The 14,018-nt window shown below is 42.3% G+C and overlaps 1 protein-coding gene across 2 annotated transcripts in view; it reads right to left on the reverse strand.

Annotated features, from left to right (window-relative positions):
- ZDHHC20 (zDHHC palmitoyltransferase 20) overlaps positions 1-9,070 on the reverse strand; it is a 77,002-nt gene extending 67,932 nt beyond the window's left edge. For both annotated transcript variants that reach the window (XM_074958308.1, XM_074958299.1), the window contains exon 1: positions 8,855-9,070. In XM_074958308.1, coding sequence (XP_074814409.1) covers positions 8,855-8,972 — 118 coding nt within the window. In that variant the 5' untranslated portion in view covers positions 8,973-9,070. The remainder of the gene's footprint in view (positions 1-8,854) is intronic.
- Positions 9,071-14,018: the final 4,948 nt, after the last annotated feature.

Below are 14,018 nucleotides of genomic sequence, written 5' to 3' on the forward strand. Positions count from 1 at the left end.
ACTGTTGATGTTGGTGGAACTGAACCAGTGTTAATAACATTGGCAGCCACAGCCTAGATGGGCCACTGGCATTTTTAACCAAAATCATACTGCTTCAATGTTCAGGGGCAGGCGAGGGAGAAAAGACAGGTCAATCACAAGGGGAAGTCACTTTCCTCCACAGAGGAAACACATTTTTAGGTATGGGGCACTGCAGAAGGGATTTGCAGCTAGAAAAAGTGGGATGGAGGATGGTGAAACTGGAGGGTCTGACGGCTGTGTGAATGGGGGAAGGAGCACACACTGGGTTTGGTGGCTGGAAAGTGACATCCCCTCTCTAACAATTCTTATCTACTTAGCGGTAAACTCTGGCCAGCTACTTGTGTTGGCTGGGCCCTCGCATAAGCAACTAATTGAACTTTACCCAAAATGAAATTGGGGCTTTTCAAATTCCTCTCTCAAAGGAGTTGACACACCCCAGGTTTCATTATCTGTGAGAGCACGCAGAACTCAGTGGAGGGATGACTAAGGCCAGCAGAAACAGACCAGGGCTTCAAATTTCCTTAAGGTGTAGCGGTTAGTAGCTAGACAACTACACTGAAACAAGGATAAAGTCCCAGTTTTAACATATTTAGGCAGGGTGTTCCACAAGACAAGAGTTTTCCTGCACAATGGATCCTGGTTCAGCCCAGGGTCAGATCTACAGTTAATCCACCAACTGTATCAACTGGGAGCCCCAGTCACAGACCAGAATCCAGTTATGCTAGGCACTATACAAAACACAGAACAAAAAGACAGTCCCTGACCTAAAGAGCCTTTACAATCTAAGCATAAGACAAGAAACAACAATATTGGTCAGCTGTTTGTCAGCCTAGGGCTGGATCCACAGTTAATCCACCATTGGTGGGATGAGTACAAACTACTCTGGTTGCCTGTGATCACAATTATATAACTCACTTATTTTTAAGGGCTTTGGAATATCTGCAGAATGAAGATGTGTATAGGTTTATATAAATAAAAGGTGCAATATACAGCAAGATTTTTTCCTTAAAAATGTAACTCAAGTAAAAGGTGTCAGACTGAAACCTTAGAAAACTGAACCCCTCTCAATAGGGAAAGCAAAGTACTGACAACAGCACTACCAGTTTCCAACGATAACTTCCAACCAATGCACCTTAGCTATGTTCTGCAAGCAACACAACCAAAGATAAGTAAGTTCAGTCACAATACTGAGATTGCATCAATGGCACCAAGTAGTGTGAACTGCAATATCTAAATATTTAGTGTGTTCATAACCATGGTACATAATGGATGTTTGTCTAGTATGGAACAGACCAAGATCACTCCCCAGCTCATTTTTATAGGTCAGAACAATGTCTTTTCGTCACCACCAAGCCAGCATAGATTCAAGACAGTGGCACAGATATGAAAGGCTTTGCATCTTATTATCAACCCCAGGAGTCATCCAGACTTCATGCACAAACAATTTCTACACTGAATAATTTCTGCCAGGGATAAATGTTAATTTTGAGGATCCACATGGATCAGCTCATTGAACATCTATTTTTATGCAAAATCCAAAATTATTTAAAATAACCCAAAAGTGACCATCATACTTAATTGTTGGTTTCTGATTTCTCCTTAAATCTTCTTCCTCCCCAAAATACTAACATAGCAGAACCAGACATTCTTTATCTCACACGACCACCTCCATCATTCTTCCTGATCTCCATCCAAGGCAATGAACTACTAAGAAACCCTCAGTGCCAACAGCAGCACCAAATTCAGTGGCTTTACACTGGAGCCAGGTGCAGAATGAAATTCATTTGGATCACAATACAAACCTAGTCAATCATTTTCACTCTGCAATTCAGTGTGTATGTAAAGCATTTCTGGTCACTCTGAGTCCACCCCTCAGATGTTAAGAATTCCCACACCTAGAGCACACCTGGGCTACAGTGCCCAGCGTTTCAACCGTTATTACCCAGCAGGTCCAACTGAGTTCAAGTACCTGTGTTTCTTTCCTTCAGGAGTCTGTGAGCAGGGTGTACAAGTGATCAGACAGCCTTCTTAAAACCAAAGTATTGCTTAGTTCAGCAGTAGGAACAGAGCATTTAGAGAAAATGGATTTTAAAACAGTTTACATGCATGTCTACCTTACCTAAAAGCTTCCCACCCTAAATAATAACCTAGGCAAGCTTAACTTCTTCAGACACCTGCAGTAGAGCCCGGTTTCCTGGTTTCCTCAAACAACTACACTGCCTCTTCAGAGACCATTTCTTTTTAAACCTTCCAAGTTCTTCTCTCTCCTACATTCACAGGCCTTTTCCTGTCCTAGTAGCCTCTTAACAACTACTCAAGTGTTTACTGAGAAATGACTTATTTTGAGCCATTCTTTCCTTTCCGGATGGTTATTCCCAACAGCTCCCTATTAAGCTAAATATATCCATAGAGTAAACATCCAAATAACCAGGTCAACATACAGTTTTTAATAGAAAAGTAGGGCTAGAGGGGGCCTCGAGAGGTCAAGTCCAGTCCCCTGCACTCAGGCAGACCCAAGTTTATGAATTTATAAATTATTACAAAGCCGCCCCAGTTCCATTACAGGGGTAAGAGAAAAATGCAGAAACATGAAACTGAGAAATACATAATTAAAAACAGAAAGAACAGTGGGAATAAAACAAGTACGGGAAGAGGAAGATAAACAGAATGGGGACAGAGACAACAGGTACTCCCAATATTGATATCCTATCTAATTTTGTTTTCAAGAATCTTTTGCAAAGTTTACAAACAAGATACTAAACGTGCATCCTGGTAGCCCACTAAATTACTCAGTGAATACCTTTCTGCACCTTTATTAATTTAGTAAGGAGGGGCTACAAGGCAGGAACTATCTTTTTGTTCTGTGTTTGTACAGTGCCTAGCACAACCAAACCCCAGTCATGGGCCAAGGCCCCAAGGAACTGTGATAATACAATAAAAAGTTATGGTTGAGGGAACAGACAAAGAATGCTCCCAAACTCTCCAGATGTCTCTTCATGCAGTCAATACTCAGACAATCCTTTTCCCCAGGATGTTAAGAAAGGACGTATGTAGACACTGCCATTTATGGCCCTGCCTACCTTCCACTTCTCTCTCATTCATGCTCTCTTCCTTTCACTTTCCTGCCTGCATTTTCTTTTCTAGCCTTTCCTTCCATCTGCCTCTTAATGGCCTTTGTGTCTTTTTCCACAAGAGCAATCATATCTTCTGCCCCATGTGTATTTCACTGAGGAATGAGAGAAGTGACACTAACAGCCCCATTTCTGCCCTTGCAGAGGTCACGTCACTTTCACATATTAGTGGTGTATTAAAAGAGTTGTCATTGCTCTTCACAACAATATACAGTGCAGTAGTTCCCAATCAAAAAGAAAACACACATGCCACAAAAAAAAAAGACCAAACAAATACTATTACCCCTTTAAGTAGGGATATCTACTTGCCAAAAGAAGGTAAGCATCCAGTAATTTTGCATTCTGAGCTATGACAAAGGTATGTGGTTTTTTTTTAAATAAACTGACGTGTAAAAGAAGAGCGTCACAAATCTACATTCTCCACCCCTTGGTTTGTCCACTATCAGTAAGTATTCACATCAACCAACCTTTTCCCAAGACTTCTACATAACACAAAATTTTAAAAAATTCAAGCATCAACTATTTTTTCAGTCATAGAAAATACAACACAAGACATACCAAACACAGTGATTTTTGACTGGTAACATGTCAAGAGTCCACTTAAAACAGCAATACAATAATGATCTAGATTTCCTTTTATTAAAGGCTGAATTTGCAAGAACAGCCTGCACAGTTGCACCTGCAAACATTAAGGATGAAAAAATTGCACTGAGAGTGCAAAATGGCTAGATGATTTATGCATGCAACTGAGGGTTTTAATACAAACAAAAGCCCCAGTTCTGCAAGGATCTCCACATCGATGGACCCCGGTTTCTCTGCAGAGCTCCACTGAATTCAGTGGGACGCTGTGCAGGTTTAGGGATCCAACCCTAGAGCTCCTTCCAGGCTCAGGGCCAACATTTTCAAGGTACAGGCACAATTAGTCAGCCTCTAACATTGGATGGCCTTGAGGTCAAGACTCTGAATTGAGGCTCAGAAGAACTAGTTAAATTCCTGACTCAGCCAAAGCCTTCGTGCATAAATGACTTTGGCAAGTCATTTAGTCTCCATGTGTTTCAATTCCTTGCCTGTAATCAAGGAACACCCTGAGGGCTTGTCTATACATAAAACGCTACACTACCGACACCAATGGGAGGGACTCTCCTGTCAGCCTACGTAATCCACTTCCCCGAGAAGCGGTAGCTAGGTTGATGGAAGAATTCTTCCGTCAACCTAGCATTGTCTATACAAGAACCTAGGTCCTCTTAACAATGACACTCAGGGGTGTGGATTTTTTCGCACTCCTGATTGATGTAAATAAACTGACCTAATTTTTTAGTGTACACTAGGCCTTATATCGTCTTGTTCAATTGGACCGTCAACTCTTCAGGGCAGGGGCAGTCTCTCACTGTGCATACATACAAAATGGGGATAAAATTTCATTTGAGGCTTCTAGGAGCTACTGTAATATAAATAATTGTGCCCGGAAACCACAGATCATCCAATGTTAGAGGCTGGCTAAAAATTTGGCTGCAAGTACTTTGACAGTTTTAAAAGAGACCGTCACAAAATAAGAAAGGTCCAATCTTATAAACATTTATGCATAGGAGTAACTTTACTCATGTGACTAGTCCCATCAATGTGTCCACAAATCAGAACCTTTGACACAAATTTTGGTATAGCGTCAAGCTTGTCTACATAAACATATTACATGGAATTTAAAGATCACTCATAGTTTAATAGGTTTTATTTTAACTTTTTCTAACTAAAAAGGGTAAATATGTATAACCAAGCTAAATGATTTGATGCCTAAAGTCTATAGTATTCACACTTCTTCCTCCAGACTACTCTTATTTTTTAAAAAAAATATGAAATATGATTAACAGCCGCAAAAATACAAGTGATCCAAATACTTCTCCCTATGCTTAAACACAGTGGAAAATCTTATCTGTAAGGGTCTTATACATACAGATTTTTACAAGCTTGTCCAAATATCAGATATGCCCTGTAACTAGTGATAGAAGGTTTGCACAATATAACAGAAAAAACAAAAGCATTTCACATAGTCTATATAAATAATTAGTGTAAAGTATTTCCATATTCCATGGCCTCACAAACAGAAATATATATTAGGGCTGTCAAGCGATGAAAAAAATTAATCGTACTGTTAAACAATATTTGAATACCATTTATTTAAATATTTTTGGATTTTTCTATATTTTCAAATATATTGATTTCAATTACAGCACAGAATACAAAGTATACAGTGCTCACTTTATTTTTGATTACAAATATTTGCACTGTAAAAGACAAAATAAAGAGTATTTTTAGAATTCACCTAATACAAGTACTCTAGTGCAATCTCTTTACCATGAAAGTTGAACTTACAAATGTAGAATTATGTACAAAAAAACCTGCATTCAAAAACAAAACAATGTAAAACTTTAGAGCCTTCAAGTCCAATCAGTCCTACTTCTTGGTCAGCCAATCGCTCAGACAAACAAGTTTGTTTACATTTGCAGAAGATAATGCTGCCTGCTTCTAGTTTACAACATCTCCTGAAAGTGAGAACAGACGTTTGCATGACACTGTTGTAGCCGGCATCGCAAGATATTTACATGCCAGATGCGCTAAAGATTCATATGTCCCTTGATGCTTCAACCAGGGCCATCCTTACCCATACGCAAAGCACGCAGCTGCGTAGGGCACCAGGAAATTTGGGGCACCAAATTTCCTGGTGCCCTGCACAGCTGCGTGCTGCTCCAGCCCCTGCTCCGGCTCTTCCCCAGGGCCACCACCCCTTCCGGCCCCTGCTCCGCCCCAGCCCCACCCCCACTTCCCCTGAGCTCTGCAGCAGGGCTGGGCCTGCATTCACCAGCAGCGGGAAGTGCAGACCCGTCCCCAGCTGCGCCACTGGTAAGTGCTGCGGGGGGGGGGGTGGTTCCCTCTACCCCCCAAGCCAGCCCCCCCCCCCAGGCCTGGGGCCAGCCCAGCCGCTGCCCCCCCCCACAGAGGTGGGGGGCTGCGTAGGGCCCCAGAATAGCTAGGGACATCCCTGGCTTCAACCACCATTCCAGAGGACATGAGTCCATGCTGATGACAGGTTCTGTTCGATAACGATCCAAAGCAGTGCGGACCAACACATGTTCATTTTCATCATCTGAGTCAGATGTCACCAGCAGAAGGCTGATTTTCTTTTTTGGTGGTTTGGGTTCTGTAGTTTCCACATCAGAGTTTTGCTCTTTTAAGACTTCTGAAAGCATGCTTCGCACCTCATCTCTCAGATTTTGGAAGGCACTTCAGATTCTTAAATCTTGGATCGAGTGCTGTAGCTATCTTTAGAAATTTCACATTGGTATCTTTTTTGCATTTTGTCACATTTGCAGTGGAAGTGTTCTTAAAACGAACAACATGTGTGGAGTCGTCATCCGAGACTGCTATAACATAAAATCTATGGCAGAATGTGGGTAAAACAGAGAAGTAGGCATACAATTCTCCCCCAAGGAGTTCAATCACAAATTTAATTAATGCATTATTTTTTTAACGAGCGTCGTCAGCATGGAAGCATGTCCTCTGGAATGACGGTTGAAGCATGAAGAGGCATGGGAATCTTTAGCACATCTGGCACATAAATATCTTGTGATACCAGCTACAATAGTGCCATGCGAATGCCTGTTCTCACTTTCAGGTGATATTGTAATTAAGCAATGGGCAGCATTATCTCCCGTAAATGTAAACGAACTTCGCAATTGGCTGAACGAGAAGTAGGACTGAGGGGACTTGTAGGCTCTAAAGTTTTACACTGTTTTGTTTTTGAGTGCAGTTATGTAACAAAACAAACTCATCTGAAGTTACATTTTCATGATACAGAGATTGCACAACAGTACCTGTATGAGGTGTATTGAAAACTACTACTTTTTATCATTTTTAAGTGCAAATATTTGTAAGCAAACATAATATAAAGTGAGCACTGTACACTAAGTGTATTCTGTGTATTCTGTAACTGAAATCGATATAGTTGAAAATGTAGAAAAACATAAAAATATTTAACAAAATTCAGTTGGTATTCCATTGTTTACCAGTGTGATTAATTGCAATTAATTTTTTTGAGTTAATCAAGTGATTAATTGGCAGTACTTTATATATATATATTTTAGTTGTGCACTCTTCTGTCTTCCAGTCTTCTATTTTTATGCATTTCAACTTTTACACAGACTACCTGCAGATTTGAAACACTACATGTCTTTATTATGTTTGTACATCCTTTGAAGTTCTGATGAATTATGTGAATACAATGTGTTGTTATTATTATTAAACGAACAAATTATCTTAACTGAACAATACCATAAGACTTCAGTCTAAACTGAGATCTAGATATAAGAAAAGGATAAATATCATCCTGAATGACACTGTCTACAAATAAGATTTACACAACACTGAATTACACTACCAATAGCCTGACAGCAGGAAACATCTAAGCTCTAAATCCTTTTTCCCTACTGTCTAAAAGACTTCACTCTAATCACATTTCAGTGACACTAGGTTCTAGGATTCATTATCAGAAGAGGGACAGAATACTGAAGAACTCAAAAAGTATTACTTTCTAAAACATGACCTTCTAGGCATTTATTTTTAAAAGAAGACAACAGTCGTTCAGTTAAAAATATCCCCACATCATCTCAAAGGGGATGAAAGAACAGTGTCAAAACAAAACAAAAGCTAACAAAAAAGTGGAAACACACATAAATAAATGTTATCTCTTTAAGTAGGGACAGAAACCATGGATGGTGAAGGAATTAACCAAAACCTGGCGTAAGTTACAATGATCCTAAAGGCAGATTTCTGAGAGGGCCTGAGCCGCTTTTATTGACTTCAAGTAACAGGAAGCTCAGTCCCTTCCACAGGGTCCCAAGCCTGTTACATCCCTCTCACACATCTCTTCCCCACAGCCCATTCCTTCCTCACTTTTAACTCTTCTAGGTTCTTTGGCACCCTGGTCTTTCCCCCAAGAAGCCTTCGTTTATGAGACTAGGGCTATTATCACCACCACTTCGGCACTCTGCTGGATGCTCTCCTACAGTCAGTCAGCAAGGACGGGTGCAGCACCCCTGAAGCTTGCAGAAACCAAGGAACTGCCGCGGCCTCCCCTCTCAAAGGCCAAGTTAAAGGGACTTTTTTTTTTTTTTTTAAAGAAGCACATCTGTGGGGCACCCTTCGGCACAAGGGCGAGTTGTCACAATTTAAACAGGAGCTACCACACCACACCTGCGACTCGCAGCCTGCTCGTTTCCAGCATGAGGGACACAAAACAAGCAACCCAGCAGCCTCACGCAGGGCAACAGCCAAGTGCTGTAACATCCCCCCTAGCAGCTCGGTACCCGGCTAGCTGAAGTGACAGGCGGCAGCCACAGGCACCGCGGGGACGGACATCCCGTAACAGGCACCCCGCAAAAGAGCGGGGGACCCCCGGGGAGGGCCCCGCATGACACACGGATCCGTGGGGTCGGCGCCTGCTCAGCCCCGCGACTAGCCGGCGGAGGAGAGGCGGGATTTGGGGGCCGAGATCGGGAAGCCGGGGCACCGCAGAGCTAACCGGGGGTGGGGGACGGGGACTCCCCGCTCTCACAGCCGCTGCCGCCCCCGAGGCTGCTGGGGGAAGCGGGAGCGCCACCTCCGGCAGCCCTTCCCCGGCCGGCGCCAGCCGCCCGCCCCCGGGCACTCACAGGCGCACAGCTCCACCACGTAGGCGTAGTAGGACCAGGCCACCACCAGAGCGATGAAGACCACGGGCACCCAGGCCAGCACCCTCTGGCAGCACTTGAGGACGTGGGACGGCGCCATCTTCCCTGGCGAGCCGCTGCAGGGGCGGCATCGGGGTCCGGCGGCGCCGGCGCTGCTGCTGCTGCTGCTGGGGCTGCAGCCGCTGCGGAGCCTCCCGCCGCCCCGTCCCGCCCCGCACGCTGAGGGGGCTGAGCTTGTGCAGCGGCCGCCCCCCGGAACTCGCTGCGGGAGGGGTGGGGCGCGCTGCACCCCGGGCGCGCCGCCCCCCAGCCGCTGTGTGGGCTGCCCGGAAACCTTCCCCCAGTTCCCGTCTCCTTCCGCAAAGCCCCTCGGGCTCCCCCACAGCCCCTCGCTCTGGCCCCACCTCCCCCTCAGCCTACCCCGGGCTCCCCCAGCCGGCTACAGCCTCTCCCCCAAAGGCGGGCCAGCTCTTCCGTCTCCCCAAAGCGCCCCCAGCTTCTCCCCAGTGCCCTCTACCTCTGCTCACAGCCCCCAGATGCTCTCAGCCTCCTGCCGGGCTGCCCGTTTGTCTGCATAAGCAAACAGCCTATCCCCCAAGACCACCCCACTTCGCGTCCTAACCCCAGTCCCTCCACGCTCGCTCCCCCCACACTATCTATCCACTATCCTGGCTAACATCCAGCAGCCCCCTCCAATTGTCCCCAACCCGTCTCCTGGGCAACCTGGTCTAGGTGCCATTACTATAAAGAGGCTGCAAAACTGAATGAAAGACCCGACTCAAAGAGTGGTTATTAATGGTTCGCTGTCAAACTGGGGGGGACGTATCTAGTGGGGCTTGCAGGGGCCAGTCGTGGGTCTGGTGCTATTCACTGTTTTCATTGAGTTGGATAAAGGAATGGCAAGCGTGGTTCTGAAGTCCATGGCTAACACCAAGCTAGGAGGGGTTACAAGCATTCAAAACAACCTTGATCAATCAGAGAATTGGTTTGAAATGAATAACATTCAATTCAGTAAAGACAAGTGCAAAGTACTGCACTTAGGAAGGACAAATCAGCTGCAAGTGGTCAGGAGGTATTACTGCTGAAAAGGAACTGGGTGTTAGAGTGGATCATAAGCTGAACATGAATGAACAATGTGGTGCAGTTGCCAAAAAAGGTTAACATCATTCTGGGGTGTATGTAAAACACGGGAGGCAATTGTTCAGCACTGGTGAGGCCTTAGCTGGAGTATTGTGTCCAGTTCTGGGTGCCACACTTTAAGAAGAATGTGGACAAATTGGGGAGATCCCAGAGGGGAGCAACAAACATTCTGAAAGGTTTAGAAAACCTGACCTATTTCAAATGGTTAAAAAGAACTGGACATGTTTAGTCTTGAAAAAAAAAGACTGAGGAGAGACCTGATAGCAGTCTTCAAATATGTTAAGAGCTTTTATAAAGACAACAGTGATCAGTTGTTCTCCATGTCCCACTAAAGGTTAGACAAGAGCTAATGGGCTTGATCTGCAGCAAGGGAAGTATATAGTTAAGCATTGGAATGTACTTCTAAAGGAGCTTGTGGAATCTCATCACTGGAGAGTTTTAAAACCAGATTGGACAAACACCTATCAGGGATGGTCTAGGTATGCTTGATTCTGCCTCAGCTCAGGATGCTGGAGTAGATAACCTCTTGAGGTCCCTTCTAGCCCTACAATTCTATGAACTCCCTACAAATCCCTTAACCTTTTGTAATCCACCCCTAAGCATTTATCCTCTTAATGACACACATCTCCCAAACGTGTCTTCCAGTACTCCCCTCCTAATCACCTGTTAGTTGGTATCTAACATATATAGAAATTGCACCTAGAATTAGCTTTTGGAACTGATTCAGAATATTCACAGGTTTTTTCCCATTACACCTTTACCCAATTCTTAACCACTCTGAACAGCACAATCAGAGCGGCCTTATTTCATGTTGCCTCAGCGCGGGTTACTTCAAGGCAATGTGATCTAGTTCCTGGTTTAAATGGAAACTAGTCAATTGGATATTTGTTTGATTTGCTATCAAAGAATCAATTTTAGATTCATTTGGAATTTAACTCCACATACAGTGTAAATATGAATCAATAGCGTAACACTGTTGCAAAAAAAGCAAACATAATTCTGGGATGTATTAGCAGGAGTGTTGTAAGCAAGACACGAGAAGTAATTTTTCTGCTCAACTCCCACTGATTAGGCCTCAACTGGAGTATTCTGTCCAGTTCTGGGCGCCACATTTCAGGAAAGATGTGAACAAATTAGAGAAAGACCAGAGAAGAGCAACAAAAATGATTAACGGTCTAGAAAACGTGACCTATGAGGGAAGATTGAAAAAAAAAATGGGTTTGTTTAGTGTGGAAAAGAGAAGACTGAGAGGGGATGATAACAGTTTTCAAGTACATAAAAGATTGTTACAAGGAGGAGGGAGAAAAATTGTTCTTCTTAACCTCTGAGGATAGGACAAGAAGCAATGGGCTTAAATTGTGGCAAGGTTTAGGTTGAACATTAGGAAAAACTTCCTAACTGTCAGGGTGGTTAAGCACTGGAATAAATTGCCTAGGGAGGCTGTGGAATCTCCATCCTTGGAGATTTTTAAGAGCGGGTTAGACAAACACCTGTCAGGGATGGTCTCTAGATAATACTTAGTACTGGACTAGATGACCTCTCGAGGTGGCTTCCAGTCCTATGATTCTATGATTATGATGGTTAGAGATAGGCAAACTGATTAGGAAAAATAAGTACTGGGCCAAACCAGTTCTCAAATAGTTTTTTCCCCCAGAACTGGATTGAATGGACACCAAAGTCTTCTCTATCCCTCAACTTATTATACTGTTGACTTTTTAGAATAATGAACTTTTTCTTATAATTCTCTTGTATTGGTGGGATAATACAATACAAGCACCCTCTGGTGGCCAAAGAACCTACCTTCAATTATATTCTGTTCAAATTTGGTGATTATATTGTTATTAAATATTCTTCACATATTATTTTCACTCTGTCAAATAGATTTACTATATATTCAAAATATAATCATTTTATAATTCTAAAATGTTCTTCATTTAACAAACCTTTTGACAATTTAAAACTATTTAGAAAATAAAAGCAACAAGAATTCACTTTTGGGGTTACAAGTGTAGAATCAGCAGCAGAACAAGGGTCACAATAATATAGTACTATATATTACTAAAATACATTTAAGTCTGAGAATCTCAATACATTTAAATTGTTAATGAATTATACATTACTGGAGTTGTACAGTTGACACTGAAAGCACAATCTGAAGATTCTTAATTACAAGGGATAACAGAAGGTAAGGAAAGAACCTACCTTGATTCCCAAAGCTCAGGTTGAATCTGTAAGGCTGCCAGGAAGAAAACCATTTGCAAACTTGTAAACTGAACTAGTCTGTGTAACAAGTCACTAAGACACAACAAACAAGGAAACGCCAGTTACCATTTGTACAGTTACTTCTCAGAACAGAGCAGCACTTTAAATATGTTTTAGATCTGACAACAGTGAGGGTCAATAGAGATTTCTATTATAAAGTGGACAAATTAATATTTTATGTTTGCAGGAAAAAATCATAAATGTATGTTTGTTGCATTTTACTTACCACAAACTGTAGTAACTCAGTGTGCATGTTGACATATAGTACAGAAAGATATATAGTATCAGTTATAAGGTCTTGAGCCAAAATATTTTAGAGTATATTTGAAAATTTGGGGCCCATTCAGTGCACCTATGAGTTTGTCGAGACTGCACAGTTAAATTGATTGTTTTTAACTTGAGTTATGTATCTCATGATGGAGTGCATCTACACTCTGCTCACATATGTGCTTTGAGGATTTGCTTGTCGGCCATGTATTGATTCAGGCAAAATACTCAGCTGAGTTAGGCACCATGACTTCTGGCCACATATCTCAGAGTTCCTAGCTCTAGATGATTTTGCACAGCCTGCTGGGAGACTTTGTCTGTTCATAGTGGACTTGTGGGCAGAGAGGTGAAAGTAGCTTTTAAGCTATTGTTAAATTTAGTGCAAAATACACAAGTCTTAAATAGCTTGCACTTCTAGAGTGCCTTTAATCCAAAGACTTCAAAGCACTAATTCTCACAATCCACCTGTAAAGACAATATTTTACAGATGGATGAACAGAGGTTAAGTGATTCATCCAAGGTAATGCAAGAAGGTAGAGGGAGAGCCAGGAATAGCAGCCATGAGTTCTGTCTTCTAGGCCCTTGCCTAACCCTATTCTAGATAACATTCCCTTCCAATGGAGAACCAGCCTTAAATCTCAATACCTCTATATTTATGCATTTATTATTGATTTATACTACAGTACTGCTCAGAGGTTCAAGTCAAGATCAGGGCCTCACGCTAAACACTACACAAACACATGGAAAGATGTGGTGTGATATCCTGACCCCACTGAAGTCAATGGCAAAACTTTAACTGACTTCCATAGGGCCAGGATTTTACCCTTGGTCCTTGCTCAAATAACCCATACAGCACAGTGTGGTAAAATATTTATTTACAACTAGACTGTATGACTATAATCATATCTCTACACAGGGATTTATCTCCGTTAGTAATGCCTTAATTTAAATGACTTGATGTTAATTTATATCACACACAAAAATCCCTTCACATTAAGAAAATAGTGTAACTGGTAATTTTCATAATTTCTACATGCACAATCGTGAGAATAAAAGGATTGAGCCTTAATTTAGTTACAAAATAACATGGTGTTTACTGTAATCTGCTTCTACATGCCTACTCTGATACTTAGACATAGCTGAAGGTAAGATGTTTGGAATTTATTGAAATGTTTCTTTCTTGTATAGTTACATTGCTTAACTGACCTTTCTGTCTGGTGTGTTAAATAAATAATAGATTCATAGATCATAAAGCCAGAAGAAGGGACTACTGTGATTATCTAGTCTGACCTCCTGTATAATGAAGGTCATAGAACTTCTGAGTCACTGATAACTTGGAAGAAAATGATCTTGAATGTTTATGGATCAGTGTCCTAACAGATGAAGCATCAGATGGGCTAAAAGGTGGTGTCTTCTGTGGATCACCAAATCACACTAGAGAACAGGGTGGCTGTTTCCTTATGTATCTATTCAAAAA

This window comes from Natator depressus, chromosome 1 (assembly GCF_965152275.1).
Source record: "Natator depressus isolate rNatDep1 chromosome 1, rNatDep2.hap1, whole genome shotgun sequence".
Classification (NCBI taxonomy): Eukaryota; Metazoa; Chordata; order Testudines; family Cheloniidae; genus Natator; species Natator depressus.